The sequence below is a fragment of the Perissodus microlepis genome, chromosome 5, assembly GCF_051167445.1.
Source record: "Perissodus microlepis isolate ML-2025 ecotype Zambia chromosome 5, ASM5116744v1, whole genome shotgun sequence".
Lineage (NCBI taxonomy): Eukaryota > Metazoa > Chordata > Actinopteri > Cichliformes > Cichlidae > Perissodus > Perissodus microlepis.
Genome location: NC_140465.1, coordinates 9,428,921 through 9,445,877, shown reverse-complemented (window position 1 = coordinate 9,445,877; position 16,957 = coordinate 9,428,921). Strand labels below are relative to the sequence as shown.

The following is a 16,957-nucleotide window of genomic DNA, read 5'->3' as shown; positions in this document are numbered from 1 at the left end:
AGCGAATTAAAAATCAGGTTAATCAATAACTAGGTTTGGTAAATTAAATAAGGAACAAATGTGTCAAATTATGAACCTTGTAGTTATAAGACACTAAATATTCAGTGGAGCTGGATGTATATCTCCAATGGGAAAATGGCTTAAATTAAGAAACATGTTTGTTAATTCAACAATTTTCAAAGTTAACCTAAAGGCTTAAACACTAGGCTTTTAAGATTTAAAATGTTTGTAGTTGATTTGGAGGCCTCTTGAATTTATGTGAGTTTACAGAGATCATGAGTCATGTACAGTGCTCTCTGCATAGGAAAAGCCATCTCAAGGACACATCTGGTGTCTGCTATGCAGCGCCAAATTCATTGTTAGTTAGGTGTTTTGTTTTGTTTTGTTTTGTTTGAATATGTTAATTTAAGCAATGATCCAGTGACTCTCTCTCTCCCTCCCTCTCTCTTCTTTAATAGATAATTTGTGGTTTTAATGTTTAGACTCATTGAAACCCGAGTAAATAATCTGTACTTCAGGATTGAATTGTTTTTCTAATTCAGAAATAAGAAGGAATAAATAAACAGGTGAAAATTACACGCAAAATAATAAATTCAAGCAATTAAATTATGTAATGGTTTTATTGAGTCAGCTCTATTTGTGACTTAATGTAATGGTGTTGATTACAAAGTGGGGGATTTTGCCAACTTTCCGCTTGGCTTTTGTCGCTTTTATTGAATTTTATTTTAATTTTTTTTATTCTTCATGCTCGTCTAACGTCACAGTTTTTGCTCCTTGCGTTAAATATGCAGCTCTAGATCTCTCTTTGTTTATGATTAGTCATCTGACGCCAAACGGCTCTTTATGTAAACGCGGTTGATGCGGAACACCTGGCTGATAACTACCGCCCTTATCGTGATTACGGTTGTTAGGTTTAGTTAAGTCATATAAGTACAACGGAGTCGGTGACTGCTGCACTTGCTTCGTAGTACGGATCGCTAATGTGCAAAAGTGCAAACGTGTAAAATTAGTTTAGTTTGCACATCAGTGAGCATGACATGGCATTGAAGTACTAAAAATATGACCACAGAAAGAGGTCACAAAGACTGACTGTCAGGTAAGAAGGGATTACCACCAATGCAATGCTCTGATTGGACCCTGCATTCATAAACACAGGACGCTCTGTAGGTACCCCACACCCATCCGTGTGATTAACACAGAGCACTTCACTGTAGAATACAGCAGCCCCTCACCCCCGTTTTCTTATTCTGAAGTGCTCCTGCCCCTCCCCAGACACACCGACCGTAGTAAGATCCATCCCCAAGTTGCCATTAAGACGAGCGCACAGCTGTGGCACACCGAAGACCCACGCGCAACGGCAGATCATCAATGAATGATATTCGGTATAGCTAGGTGGCAGTGTGTTTGGTGTCACCCACACGCAGGAGGTATCTTTATGACGAAACAGCATCTCCAGTTTTATCTTTCGACTAATTCGAAGCGCGCGTAAAAACTGAGCTAAAATAATGTTGACAAGCGCCTTGGCAAAGATAACGTTCCTCCTGTCGTGGGGTTACTTAGTGCTGGCCACGCGGGTCGCTTTCTCCAACTTCTCCGTGGACAATGAAGTGCGCTCCAGCTTTATCCAGCGGCGACTGAGGGGCCAGGAGCGCAGAGAGATGCAGCGGGAGATCCTCTCCATCCTGGGGCTGCCGCAGCGTCCGCGTCCGCACGTGCACACCAAACACAATGCCGCCCCAATGTTCATGCTGGACCTCTATAACACTATTAGTATAGACCCAGAACAGCACAGGTATTCAAACTACGAGACCGTTTTACCAACGCAGACCTCCCCACTGGTGACCCCACAGGACAGCCGATTCCTAGAAGAAGCAGACACGGTGATGAGCTTTGTCAACCTCAGTGAGTAGAGCATGTGTGACTTTTGAAGTCAGGAAGTGTGTTTACTTGGTTGTTAGCGTTGTATCATTTGATTTAACCTGTTTTCTCTAACTCCTCCATGCTTAGATATATATTTAAGTACCCTAAGATTATATCACTTTTATGCACCAAGTCCACGTCGTTCATCCACATCTGAAACTCCTTCATATCCAAATGACTACGTTACCCAACCAACCTTGTTTATGTGCATGGTTTGATTTAGTCATCTCAGAATTCAGTTTTAGAATGAGCCCTTTCTCTTTTTTAGTTCCTTTCCGGCAGCTGCAATACAACAGACAGCATTAAATGTTTCTGTCTGTCTCTCGTTTTTCTTTTATAATCTGTTGTTTCTGACTCTTACTTTTGGTGACTTTCTTTAGTTGAAATCAAGCATTATGCATTCCAAGCTGTAAATGTTATGACAACGTATGTATCTGGTTTCTCCAGAACCCCTTCAAAGCTCTCAGGGAGAGGCTTTAGCATTGCTTAGTTTCACATGACTAGAAATTGAACAGGCATTTCTCAAGTTCAAGGGAGTGAGAGATGAGTCGATGAAGATCGAGATATAAACTGCATCTAAGCATGGTTATTGGTTTAGTAATCTTCCAGGTGCCTGTGCGTGCATTCTTCCGTGCTTGCTTGAAGGGCAGTGGGAGCTTGGGTTTATTCAGACATTATTGAATTTATAAAAGGCAAATCCTGCTTTGTTTTCCATGGAGATCGTGTGGAAGCTCCAATATTACTATGGGAAATCAGGAGACCACTTGCTGTTTGAGTGTGTGGTTACATCCCAAACCAGCTCTGATCTTTGGGCTTGCACAGTGTTATTTAGGTCAATGTGCAGAGAGTGGGGTTTGGTCACCTGAAATATGTCTCCAAGAAATCATTAACCTCCCTTTCTGATTGGTTGTCAGTGGCATCGGACTGAAGCTTTATATAACAGGGCCTATTAGAGTTATTTCTTTTCCAACGAACACATAAAGATGTAGTTAATACAAAACATTTGGAGACCACAAGAAAATCTCAAACATAACATTTTATGTCCTCAGTTCTGAACTTTTAACTGACAGTCCTTAGCTAATGAGATCTGGAAAAGCTGTTTCTGAAAACCAACAGCAGATTTGTGTGGTTTCACATTTGAGAACTTTGATTTTAAAGAGCAGTGAGAGGGGGGGACAGAGAAAGAAACAATGAGTGTGTATTATTTTGCTGTCAGGCTCACCGCAGCCTCTTGTGCAGGCTCCCACATCGTGCTAAAGTGACTCTATCTTGGTGGTCTCTCGATGATTGCTTCAAGAGTGAACTGGATTACGGTATTTCCACAGCTTCCAATATGACGGAGAGCTGCTGCAACTAATTTTATCCTTTTACATAAATCCGGCCAATCTAATCAGTGTCTGTAAGTGATGCGAGTCGTGTTAGAGAGATGGGTAAAGATTTATAATGCGATTCACAGGTGCAACATATAAACATGCTTACTGTCACTATAAAAGGCAGCTATCGTGCTCTGCACATTTTCACTGTCTTTATACTGTTCTGCATTTCTCTGGTCCTCATCTCGGCTCCTTGTTTACCACTTCTGCAGTCTTTCCCCTGACATGTGTACACACTCATCCAATATGCTTTCTCTTTTTTTCTTTCTTTTTTCCATTGACCACAGCACACCTGCAGAGCATGAGAACAGGCTTTTTTTGCACAGAAATGTCACCATGTTTAGATAAGATGCAAGAAACTCTTGTAGCGGGAGGAACGACTGAAGAACAGATGGATTATTGTGTTTTTCGAGAACAAGCAGGAAGACATGTGCTTGTCCTGCTAAGCCGATTGAACAAAAAAAAATTCCATTAAGATAATTTTTTTCCACTCTGAAATGTATTACTGCCTTGTGTGTGTGTGGCTTCTCTTTTATGTGTTAAAGCAGATTTATGAAAAGGCTTTCTCTTCTTTGTCTTTGATAGTTCTCTTTCAGGGTTGTTAAACATAAAGGTCATGGATTCATGGATCTCGAAGGAAATTAAGTGTTTTATTTGTCATCACCTTTTATTTAAACTAAAGATAAAATGTTTCTGAAATTAATAGACTAACTTGCATATCCTGTTTTGTTTTTTGTTTTTTTAGTGCAGATTTGTGATCCATCTTTAAACTCCCATGCTGTGAAGAAGACACTTACTACAAAAATTGCAATAGGTTAATAGTGGCTCTGCAGCTATGTGGCCCTTTAGCGTTAGGGGTAATCCAAAGTGTTGAAATGCCTCCCAGAGGGAAGTTTGCATATCTGAGGTCTGATCTCTGCAGCTAATGGTCCCTAACGTAAACACACCAAGTCCTTACAAGCAATTATTGCTTTCATAAAATCACCCCTCTCTCCCTTCCAGCATTTAATTGCGGTCAAACAAATGACTAGCAGGGTTCAGAATGCACTGCTCTTAACGATGAGCGGCTTGTGCTTGTAGACGTTTGTAGACGTCTGTGAGTCAAAGCATGTGTGAGAGAGCTCTGCAGTGCCATGAAAAAAAAAAAAAAGTTTCTAGTAATCGAGATCTTGTAAGGATGGATGTTTTTTTTTTTTTTTAAACAATAGTGTGCTCCGTCAGTTGGACTACAGGATGACGTCATTGCTGGTGATGTAGTGTGTACCAGTGAGCAGGATGTGTTTAACATGGCTAATCGCTGCTCCCCTCTGCTGCACACCTTCAGCAGAGACCCTGGCTGCTCTGCTGTTTCCAAGGACAAGCATGTTGACTAATGCTGTAAAAACATGACACTGGCAAGCTCCAGGAAGCTTCGGGGTCTTTCTATTCCTTTTTTTTTTTTTTTTTTTTCCTGGAAACTCTGAGTGTTGGAGAGCTTCAGCCGGCTCAAGACTGGGCGGAAACCTCGCAGTGTCACCAGCTACTGCTGCTCCACTTTCTCCTACAGTCAGGCTGAACTCACCGGATGGCGACGTATTGCAAAACGATCAGGGGGCTGTAATGGGCACAGACACCGGGTGTAATGGCACATGTGAATTTGTGTGCCTCTCTATGCTTTATGTGAGCGTGTTTGTAAAAGTACACTAGCTGCTGTGGTTTTCCGGGCTGCGCCTTAACTGGGCTTTTCTTGTGGTGAGCACATGTGTGCAATTTAAACAGGGAGCCAAACTGAGCCATGAGTATTTTTTTTCCTTTCCTTCACATTGGCCTGTATGGCAAACTTGGCTAAAGTGATGTTTAGATCAGTCATTTTACTCATGGCAGCAGGATTTTTCCTATTTCAACCCGAGTGCTTCCGAGCTGCGGGCAGAGCAACACACATCAGAGAACTGACTGAATGTTTTGAGAGACCACAGTTGCTTTAACATCTGATTGCACTAAGTGGTTTGCCTTAGTGCCTTTTCAGTGTCTGTGCAAACTTTCTTTTTGAAGGTCAAAAGGTTTTTTTTTTCTTCACCTTGTGTGTGTGTGTGTGTGTGTGTGTGTGCCTCTGGGAGAAAACAATAAACCATTTATTATGGCGATGTTGTAACCAGATGGTCTATAAGGGGAATAATCCTTTTTAAAGCACATCAAAGCCACCACCTGCTCTTCAGGTTTGTCTGTCTGTTGTCGTCTTGTAGTTGATCAGGATCAAGATCTTCTCCTCCAGCGCCATGCTACAGAGTTTCGCTTTGACCTTTCACGTATTCCAGAGGGAGAGGCCATCACAGCAGCAGAGTTCAGGATTTACAAGGATCTCATCCAGGAGCACAGTGAGAACAAAACATTCAGAGTGAGTCTCTACCAGGTGCTGCAGGATCCTCCAAACGGGTAAAGAGAGTTTCTTATTTGCTCCTTTCTCTGTTCTTAATTGATATTATCATATATGTCAACCTTTCTTTTTTGAATTCATGATTTCTCAGATCATTGAGCTCGACTCCATGGTTTGAGTCCTCTTGCTGAATTTCAACAGGCTAAACACTTGTTTTTCTTAGAAAATGGGTTGTTGGGCTACGTTTCCCCACAGCTTATTTGTGCTGACGTTCGTGTCAGTACTGCCACTGTTGACACAGAAATTAGTGTCAATTACGGAAATACAGTCGCTCTCTCAGAGTGGTTTACTCTCACGCTGTCTGAGAAAATCAGCTCCCAGGAGACCGGTGTTTATATCACACAGCTGAAGCTACAAAATAACACCAAACCATCAACACGTCAGTTTTTCTATTACGCAGTTATCTCTCCATCATACCTCTGGGTTTTCTCTGCCAGTGTCTGATATGTTTTTAACTTTCTTTTTATTTTCCTTGTTGAAAGCCGCAGGTGAATTTACACACCAACTTCCCTCTAACCTCAGGGAAAAGTCTGTTTTGTTTTGTGTTGGGAGACTCTAGAAATCCAGCACAAAAACTTCTTACAGGATTCCTACCGACCCTAATACATGGTGGCAGCTGGCACTGTTGCATTGTTAACACAGATGTCTTGAAACTAACCAGCGAGCTAGACCTGAAATAATAATTTGATCAATAAATTAGCAGTTTCAACATTTTTATTTCGATAACTTAATCATTTGGATATTTTTTTCCAAGCAAAAATGACATAAAATTCCCCAGAATAAGCTTTTCACATGTGGATAAAAACTAAAACTCACTACAACATTAAGATTTCCTCTGATACATTGATGTAACTGCATACTTTTCCCTGTGTATTGTATTAATTTTTATTAACTTGTGGTAACTGGCAATTCCTAGAGTTGGTCATCTTTTTTAAAAACTTTATTTACATGTACATCAGGCTTTCTCACTGTCTGATCTTTTTAAGGTCGTTATTTCTTTGGCTTTGAGAACGCAAAACTTTACAGTAACAACCATTAAATCACATTTATTATTTAGGCTGCTAATGAGAATACTGGTATTGTGTCAAAACATTAATTGGCAAAGCAATAAGAAATTATAGATACCAGTGTAATATAAAATAATGTGGCGTATGTCATAAGATGCCTGATTTACTGATTCTTTTACATTTACATTACATTTTTATACCTTCAATGCCAAATTAATGTTTTGAATCTGAAAATATTTCCATTAATATTCTTCATATTTGTTGCTTTTGAGAAGGTGCTCAAATTTTGGTTTCACAATTTTAAATAAAATCAGACTTTTGGAACCAGGGAAAATCCACAGATTTTAAGACCCTTATGATGGAAACTTTTAGAAATTCTGCTGACACAATTTAAGATTTAATAAAGGGGAAAAAAACCCTCCAGGTTTGTATTTCAGTCCAAACAGAAACTCATGGAAATGATCACAGGCGCAAACAACACCTACATTTTGTTTCTTGACTGACCCCCACACAAAGAAGCCAAAACTGTAAAAGTCAGTCTCTCAAACAATTTCTTTCTTAGATTTGTGGAGCTAAAACTTAATTTTGAGTCTTCGTAATTAAAACTAATTAATAAAAACTAATTAAAACTAAAGATAAAGATTCATAACAAATACAGCTTTTCTAAAGAAAACGTGTAGAGACATGACAAACATCCAACTGCAGAGGACCAGTCATTAGAAAAATGATTACGACAGGATTTACAAAGAAACTCGTACTAGGTTTTTATATTTGGTCAGAAGCTTGTAAGATGGCTGATAACACACAGCACCACCCCGTAGGTGTATTTCACTGGTCCTATTGTATCAGCTGAATTAAAGCCGGTCAGCAATGATTTAAAATCATGGGTTTGGATAAAAAGGGGTCATGTGCCAGCCAGTAGGTGTAGATTAAAGTGTTTTATCTGTGAGAGTGGGGCTGCCGGCAGCACCATTGTCATTCAGACACACAAAAGCCACTCCACACAGACGAGCAGGCAGCAGGACAAAAGACAGACGTCTGAAACTCAGACTATAAACAAAGCAATTCTCTGTTGAGATCTGCCCCTAAGCGGACACACATCAGCGTTAAAGTGCTGCTTTGATAACATTCAAAGTGGGAGGACTGCATGATTTAGAGGGGTAGCTGTCAGGGAATTTAACTGAGGTGATGCTTAGACTTTTACATTTTAAATTAGAACCGTTTCATTTGCTTCCACTTTGCATTTATTTCCTGAAAATGTCAGCATCATATAAAACGCTGTGCTGTTAAGGGAGTGATAAAACCACACACACACACACACACACACTGCTGCAATGAATTTTTCCCTTCAGCTTGGACTTCAGCAAATGAAATGTGTCCACTTAGATTAAACTCGAGTCTCTAACCATTGCCTGGTACGGTTTCTCTGATCCGTCTCCATCGTGGGTTTATCCTCAAACACATTGCTGAAGCTTAGCACTTTAACCTCACTGTAACTGGTGAACTTCAGCTCCACTGTACTGGTATAGTGAGCTTAAACAAAACAAAAACATAACAAGTGGTCCAGTACTTCTGCACTCTAAGTAGTACAGGATCTCACATATGCTTTTGACATTTGTGGTGTATTAAATACTGAAAGCCAAACATTTTCCCAAGCATACCACATTCCTTTTAGATGTGTTTGTATTTTCAAGAACGTCCACGGGTTCCATAAATTTCACCGAGGAATGAAATCCATTTGCAGTGAAAAACAACCCATCATGGTGGGGTTTCACTGCATTTTAATTTGTGTTCTGTGGAAAAGTCGATCGACTGAGTCTGCGGGGGAAAGATTTTACTTTGCACTTGGAGCTTTTCTGCACTGAAATCCCTCGAGTGTGTTTACATTTCATTCTGTCCTCAGTGACTTGGAGCTGTTCCTGCTGGACCGGCGAGAAGTTCTGGCTTCAGAAGAGGGATGGTTAGTCTTTGACCTGACCACCACAAGTAACCTGTGGCTGGTCAACCCTGAGCATAATCTTGGCCTGCACTTGGTTCTTGAGGACAGTCATGGTCAGTGATTATCCAAAATTGATTCTACAAAACTGAAAAATGGAGTGTGATCCATGGTAGTAATATTAAATAAATCAATAAATACTTGATTTCTGCAGGTCAGAAGAGAAACCCCCAGTTAGCTGGAGTGGTAGTGGGCGGTGGGCCACAGGACAAGCAGCCATTCCTGGTTGTCTTCTTCAAAACCAATGAGGTGCGACTCCGCAGCGTTCGTTCAGCCAATGGCCAAAAGGGGCGCCAGTCAAGCCGCTCTAAACCCCAGAGGACTGTTCAAGATGCACTGAGGGCAGTGGAAGCTGCAACAGGTTACTGAGCCCCTAAACCCTCTTTTCCCAGATGAAGACGACTTCCCTTGTACCCTTGATGAGTTTTGACACCTCAATGTCAATAAAGACGTGATTTGACATTTTTCCAGGGGTAGCAGTAATAAGCTGTATAGGCAGAGCTCACCCTGACTAACATCTGATACACACTCAGTCATTTTGTTCTGAAAACAGGCCTGAAATATAACAGAAACCACTCAGTTCAAAAAAGGAATGCAAAGGTTACTCCTCGTAGGCGTCTAAAGAGTTAAAATGTCACTCATGAGCGGAGTCATTTCAGGAGCTTTAAGAACCTGTTGTGTCAACTGATATTTGCTTTTTGTTTTCAGCCAATATCGGCATCTCTAAAGAAGGATGTAAAAAGCACGAGCTGTATGTCAGCTTCAAGGATTTGGGATGGCAGGTAAAAACTGAAATTTATCAACACTTTTTTGAAAGCATTTCTTCAAAAGTCACAATTAACAAACACTTTAATGACCAGGACTGGATCATAGCACCAGAGGGCTACGCAGCATATTACTGTGAGGGAGAATGTGCTTTTCCTCTGAACTCCTACATGAATGCCACCAATCACGCTATTGTGCAAACTCTGGTAAGCCTCAAACGATCCCTGATTAAAGGCATTTCCTCTGTAGCCTCTGCTCTCCCTGAGGATATATTTTGTATTTCTTCTGTGCCACAGGTGCACTTTATCAACCCAGAGACTGTGCCCAAAGCCTGCTGTGCCCCAACACAGCTCCACGGCATCTCTGTGCTCTATTTTGATGAAAGCTCCAATGTCATCCTCAAGAAGTACCGCAACATGGTGGTCAGAGCCTGTGGCTGTCACTGACTACTCATATTCCCATCTGTGACGCGTACAAATCCAGAGAGATGCTGAAGAAAGGCGGAATCGGAGCGACGATTAACTGACTGGTCACCGGAGAGCTCTTGCCACAGAGCTTTATTCTGGGGGTCTGTTTTTTTTAAATTTTTTATATGACCAGCAGCTGAGCCAGCTTTAACCACTACCACAGCCCAAATAGAGCTACTGGTCACAAAAAGGGACTTTATGGATTTTTTTTTTCTTTGTAACGGATTTTATTTTTTTAATATACCTTTGTGTGAAACTAGAGAGACTGCACCGAAAGGACTTCGAGCAGTGTGCAGAAGTTTCATAAGCTCAGAAGGAACCTGTAAAAAGTACTGGCAGTGGTGTGTGCTATCATACATGCAACAAATATCTCTATTTGAATTCTTTTTAAAATAAGAATAAAGAGTTTTGTCTTTTGTGGTAATTTAATTAAAACAGACTTTACAGACTCATGAAACTATAAATCTTCCTCTTGAAGCCGCTCACCATCGTTTTTGGATGAACCTGTGTTTAGATGAGAGAAATGAAGGCAGTGAGGCAATGCCAGTGGGATAGATTCATAAACATTGCAGTTGTTCAGAGATTTGCCAAAATATTAAACCCAGTCGCAGGCGAAGTAAATAACATTTAACCGTGTTTTCATAATGAAATGTTCTGGGAATCGTGTGAACGTGCCACCCACCTGAACATTGTCGCAGGCCTCATCCAGCAGGGCAAATCACTCAGGAAAAAGCTTAAGCATCACAGCAGATTCCCTAGATCCCAGTCTGGTTGAGCATCAGTGGGCTGACCTGGAACAAGGCTGGTCAATGAAGGCTCTGACTGCCAACCTGTTCAATCCACACGACCTGCTACGAAATCCAACATCACTCCTCCATCTGCTCTATCCACACTTTGTCTGGTGTCAGAGCAGAGCTGCACCCGGACTGTATATTTTATCGCATTAAGAAAGTTAATTATTTGAAACTCTAACCAAGATTTCCTCTTTTTTTTTCCTCAAACATTTTCTCAGCAGAAGTATTATTCACATGTTTGGCTTGTAAACACCTCTTCTGTAAGTACTGAATGTGCTGCACAGTTAACACATGGAATATTTATTTCTTCAGCTTTGCTTCACCTTCACCTACAGCACCTTGTGTCCAATAACTCTGCCATCATTATTATTATTAACTCTACATTTAAAGATCATCCTATTCACTTAAAATGAACTGTTAGGCGAGCTGTGTACACGCACGCTTTCCAGTCTTTTTCATGCCCACTCTCAACAGTGGGACACATTCAAAAAGGAGCATCAGTACAAAAAAGAAAGCACAGCATATACACAATACAATATATCCAGGCATTAAAAAAAGGCATTTATACCGACATCACCGAGAAGCTTTGTGCCTCTAACGTAGCATATTACACTCACACATCACAGCCCACGCTTTTAAAAGCACAGGTTAGACCTGTTATCGAAGAAATAGAGGTAGAAGCGTAAAATTAAATCCTTCTCATGTAGCGAAAAAAATCACGTTTGTTGTAAATCTGAATTTTTCAAATTGGTTAAAGTATCCAGTTTCCAATTCGGAGCGAAGTTTCCTTTTGTGATCACAAAGAACTCTTACATAATACCAGGCAGGAAAGAGAGAAACTATCATGAGCAGCGAAGACCTGAAGGAGTATTTTTATGTGCTTTTCAAGGAACGTGGGTTGATTTAGTCAGAACTGTTAGAAATAATAATATGAACACTTACATCAGAGCCAAAAACTCAAACACGCTATCCTTTGAACTAACAGGGTTTCCCTCAAACGCATTGTTACTGAAGCGGTTTTATGTGGCAACACAAATTTTACACTTTGGTTCTACATTTCAAAAAGAAAACGTCTCACATAGCCTGAGTTCTTGCGTATAAGATCTGAATTATGTGCTGCTGCAGACTTTGTGTAGGCTTACAGCAGATGCAATGTCGAGCTCTGACACGATTCATGTTGTCAGCGTGTGATCCCTGACTAACCTTGACAAATACAGCATGTGTTATCACACCTCCGGGGGGATCCTGAGAGTTAATCTTTCCTCTTTAAGCGGTTCCTCCTTAGATACAATCATCATACCGACAGTCAAGCACAGAAATAGGATTCAGGAGGTAGTAAATACAGGCTGATTAGAAAAGAGCTGAAAAGCAACCAGCTAGCTCCCTGCAAATGAAACAGCCACTGTTCACTACATGCAATTAATTCCTGGACCTCTCAGCTCAGGGGCTGAGAAGTGCCTCCTGCGGACCGCCTCTGCGCCCCTCTTCGGCTCCAGTGCTTGTTCCCCTGGCCTTGTGGGAAGCAGTGTGCTCGGGCCAGATTGTGGATGTGGTGCTTTTAGGGGCTCACACCCTTCCTCTTCTAACTTCTCGGGTGAGGTTTTTGGCTCCGATGTTGCTGGCTGTGGAGCCTGGGGAGCTAATACAGGTGTGAGAGCCAGGCAGACATCCCCTACGCTGAGCTGGTGGCACTGCAGGCCGCAGAGGCGGGCAGTCCTCTGAGGGCTGCAGGAAGACCAGCCGCGCCCACGCACGAAGAACGGGTACTCCACATAGACATCCACCAGCTCCTGCAGGAGGCAGACAGATGCATACAGAGGAAGCTGTGAGACAAGCACGGCTTAGACGTTTGCTCACTAGAGGGTGGTGTTGTTCCATTATGGTGGATCTATTCATAGTTCATGTAACAGCAAGGAGATAGAATTAACAGTACACATGGATTTCAGGTTTTTATGCACATTATCAATTTATACAAAAAATTCACTTGTTACACCATCTGGTTTAAAAGCAAGAATATACTGATTGAATTTTCTGCAGGTGAGTACACACCTTTTAATTTACCCAATTATATATTTTTCTTCATCTTGTGCTAAACATTGCAGAACCTCCAGAAAAAATGGCTTTCAGGCATGAGGCAGATCTTACTGGATATCTTCTTTTCTTAACTGCCAACAAACTCAGATCATTTCCCTGTTTGCAGCACTCTCCTTTGGCCTTAAAATTACTACTGAAGGCGGCCACAAAAATAGCAACAGACATACAGCTCCATCTTATAAAAAAAGCTGCTTTATTTCCCAAAACAGCTGGCCGCTGCAGTGTTTTGCAGAAGACACAGATACAGGAAGTGCAAATGCTCCTGACTATTTTCAGCTTCAGATTAATACAAGCTTTTTTTCACAGATTTTTCACAGCCTGTAGTATTTTATTGCAAATCCCACAGCGCACTCAAGGTGTTGCTAACAGTTTTCTTGGCGATAATGGAGCGCCATGGCACTGAAGGATGAGCTTGGGATGCACATGCATTACACCTTTAATTCAAGCTATTCATGCATTTGAATTTGCCATTTAAAAATTTCACTAAGTTCAGTTATTATTTTTTATGTACGTGAGTGTGTTTAGGAAGACAGTGATGCATGTAACCAGGTAACACAGGAATGTACTCTAATGTATGTCTGGTGTAAGGATAGCAGCTGTTCTGGATTGTAAATACCATTAGGTCTGAGAATAGCGGCTAAAAAGCATCATAAATACCATAAAAAATAAAATAATGGTTTAGAGCTTTTGAGCAGAAGTCAATAAATTAATGTTTTTTACACCATCTAACCACGAGATCCAGATGCTCTCTTTGGTGGGAATACTACGTTAAAAGAATAGTAACAATAATGTGTGCTATGAATATTAACACCACAGTGGGAATTTCTTTCACCTGGCTCTGCTGGTCGTGAAGCATGATGAGGAGGCGGGAGATCGAGGACGAGGAAGTTGAGGGGGAGATACTCTGCACCGTGCAGCAGCTCAGGCGCAGGTCTGGACAGGCCAGTGAGCCAAGCAGGAAGTCTTCAGTTTGCAGGTGCTCTACCCTCCTCAGCCGCCCATCCCTGAGCTCAATCAGAGAACCGGCCACAAAGTGAGGGAGGAGCCAGGGGAAACTGTTAGGAGAGGCGGTGGAGGAGGAAACATGCTCAGAGGAGGGCCTCGTGGGAGATCTTGAAGCGTCCTCCTTCGTGAAGCCGCCAGCGCTTTTGGAGTTGTTTGGGGAAACTTGTATGAAGGAATGTCCAGAAATAGAGGCAGCCTTTGTTGATCTGTGCGACAAATCAGGTCGAAGTTTGGGGTTCTCACGAGGAGAGTGAGGTAGGCTTGTGCTCAGAGGTGAAGTACTTGCCTTTTCGACCCTGGGAAAATACTCCGTTTTTCTCTCTCCTCTCCTCATGTATGGACCTTTATGCCTGCTATAGGTCTGCCTCTCTGCGCTCAAACTCTTCTCTCTTGAAGTCTTGTGCTTCTCCCAGCTGTACGCTCCACTCGCTCTGTGGAAACCCTCCAGGGAGACAGCGTTGAATCTGGAAGGATAATACGGATGGCCTGGGTGGAGTGCAGGTGTGCCAGATATGTGGCTTTGGTGCTGATAGTGGTTAGGAAAGTCCCATCCAGGGTGCAAGGGGTTGAACTCTCTCCACTCTGCCCAGCCATGATGCTCCCTGAATGCAGAAAGAATCTGCGGTTTGGACCTGTTAGGTGTGGGTGTCTGCATCCAGGGCTGGTACAGGGCAGTAACCCGTCTCGGCACGGGCTGGAATGGGCCAGTGTACTTTGTGGTGAGTTCGGTGTGGCTCTTGTAAGGGTATGGCGCCTTAAAGTTTGCAGCATCGCACTGCTGCTGCTGCTGCTGCTGAAGTGGCGAGCTTGGTCTTTGGTCCCTCTTCTTGAGCGGGAGGCTGTCCCTACCCGGGACCAGAGCCGAGTTTGTTGTGAAGCTCATGGGCTCGAGCTGATCGTCACTCACACCGACACTCCCGAAGAACTACAGGTGGCGTTGTGATCATGTGACACGGGCTCCATTAGTCTCTTGGCAACTGTCGCCGATCCAAGGTCGCCACAATCTGAACAGCAGGAGAAACAGTTACTAATGCACTTCATATCCCCACAGACAAGTTGTCAAGCTGGAGAAAATAACTGCATTTGCCTTTGTAGAGTCTCTCTTACTCTGGTGTTTCCCCTGTCTCTGAAAAATTCACAGAACTTTCCCTCTCTCCCCTCCCGCAAAAGTACAACATGGTGAGATCAGTGCCTGTGAATATCCTTCCACATCTGAACAAAAACTCCTCCATCAGCTTCAAATTACAGCTTTCCAACCACCAATTGCCATATTGACAGGGCTAAGTTTGATGGACACCTACCAGCTCCTTTGTAAAAAAAAAAAAAAAAAGAAAAGAAAAAGTTACTATGGTTACAAAGTGCTGTACACTGTGCTTGGTGGAGGCATGAGTGTAGCGGAGACGAGGCAGAGCAAAATGTTAGTGGTGGGTGTAAACTCAGGGGTTAGATTTTATCAGTAACACAGTAAACTCTGAGGTTAATAAGGTCGGTCAACAATGATGAGGAAAATATGTGTGTTAAGTGACTAAATGTGAGAGGGATGTTAAACACACAGACCAAGCTTGCATTGTTCTCATAATGAAGAGAACCCCCTCCAGCACCTACAGAAACCCTATCATCCTTCTTACGTGCATGCACAGTTGTGAGTCAGCTCACTGAGGTGGGCTAAATATAAGCAGTCAGTGGCCAGACACACACCAGTTTAAAGACGCTGCAGACATGCTCTTTCATATATATATATATATATATATATATATATATATATATATATATATATATATATATATATATATATATATGCATAAAGTGATGCAGGGAGGTAAAGGACAGCAGAGGACTTTTACAGCCTGCCAATGCAAAGCTCATCTCATTATGTCATCATCAAAGCTGAGCGCCGCCGCTGAAAGAACTTCTTTCACTCATCTTGACAGTCACGTCTCTGACATAAAGCTGCTTCTCTGTTATGTGTGCGCGTATCTGTGTGCGCGTGTGGTATCAGACAACACCCACACAGCGACATTCCTGTGCGAGCACCGGGCGTTATATCAGGACGCATAAATAGGTAACTATTTGTCAGCTAAATGCTTGCAGTGCGAATGTAAATTAATTCAAATGGAATCGAGGTGTGGGCCACTCACTCACAGTGACCTACACAGGTACAATCAGATCGTGTGTCCGACAGGCCTGCTCATGACAGTTTCTCCATGCTCAGTGACCATATGAGGCGATCGTGATCACTACAGGTCGCTAATCTATGGAAATGAAATGTATACACAGCAGCATTTAGTGTGTTTGATGCCTTTATGGTCGAGATAATCTGCGCTGAGGTCAGTACTGTTTGCATATCAGTAGTGGCAATATTGCGCTTAGTTCACTCGATGCTTTCTTTCTGTGAAACTGAATATAATCAGGTTTAACCTCTGTAACCAGTTGAAGCAAAGAGTTTCTCAGACATGCATTCAGAGCACAAAATCATCTCCTTCAAAAAAAAGATTATCTATGGATGATACACTTACTTGCATGTTTTTCCATTCATCCATTTGTGTCTCCCTGTTCATCCATCTTCACAGAGAATATCCACCCATGTTCAGGTCCAACAGGAGCGCCGACTTTCCACAAACACACACGCATACACACACACACACACACACACCTGTCTGTCTTGTGTCGTCCTCGCAGGCTGGGGGAGGAAAAAAGCCAAACGGAGCAGAGTGAACAGAGGCATCCAGACAAGCTCAACAGACTGTCTATTAGACACACACTCCTCTCTTCTTTCTCCTCTCTTCTTTTCTCTTCTCCCCCCTCTCTCTCTCTCTCTCTTACCTCCTACTCGCTTTTACATTTTACACTCCCACTCTGCTCAGCCAGTCAGTCAGCCCTTAACCTTTCTCAGACTGATTTCATGCCTCTCCCTCCCTCTCTCTCAGTCTCTCACACCTGAACTTGCTCACCCTGTGTTTGCTGCCGAGTGGCACTTTTAGCTTCTCTTCCATTTGTAATCATCCTTCCTCTCCATGTTCCACGCGCTCCCTCTCCCTCACTCTGTGGCTCGCTCTCCGTCTCCCTCTCTCTCTGTTGTTGGGTGTATAATTAGAAATGAGACTGCTGTGCAACTCCTCAGCT

At 42.4% G+C, this 16,957-nt stretch overlaps 2 protein-coding genes across 4 annotated transcripts; one reads left to right on the top strand and one right to left on the bottom strand.

The window, feature by feature from the left end:
• The first annotated feature begins 1,195 nt into the window (after window positions 1-1,195).
• On the top strand, window positions 1,196-10,607 carry LOC146386557 (bone morphogenetic protein 7-like). Of its 2 annotated transcripts, XM_084927702.1 has the most exons (7): window positions 1,196-1,902; window positions 5,516-5,705; window positions 8,617-8,765; window positions 8,864-9,070; window positions 9,418-9,491; window positions 9,570-9,680; window positions 9,771-10,607. In XM_084927702.1, exons 1-7 carry the CDS (start codon window positions 1,506-1,508, stop codon window positions 9,918-9,920), a joined length of 1,278 nt encoding a protein of 425 aa, XP_084783828.1. In that variant the 5' UTR covers window positions 1,196-1,505; the 3' UTR covers window positions 9,921-10,607. The 2 variants fall into 2 exon arrangements, with proteins under 2 accessions (XP_084783828.1, XP_084783827.1); XM_084927701.1 differs by having other exon boundaries at window positions 9,570-10,607.
• A 412-nt stretch (window positions 10,608-11,019) lies between these two features.
• On the bottom strand, window positions 11,020-16,944 carry LOC146386556 (uncharacterized). 2 transcript variants are annotated; one of them, XM_084927699.1, is made up of 4 exons: window positions 16,786-16,944; window positions 16,351-16,514; window positions 13,662-14,838; window positions 11,020-12,525 (listed from the first exon to the last, which is right to left on the bottom strand). In XM_084927699.1, the coding sequence occupies exons 3-4, from the start codon at window positions 14,715-14,717 to the stop codon at window positions 12,145-12,147; spliced, it is 1,437 nt and encodes a 478-aa protein (XP_084783825.1). In that variant the 5' UTR covers window positions 14,718-14,838; window positions 16,351-16,514; window positions 16,786-16,944; the 3' UTR covers window positions 11,020-12,144. The 2 variants fall into 2 exon arrangements, with proteins under 2 accessions (XP_084783825.1, XP_084783826.1); XM_084927700.1 differs by lacking the exon at window positions 16,786-16,944 and adding an exon at window positions 16,658-16,778.
• Window positions 16,945-16,957: the final 13 nt, after the last annotated feature.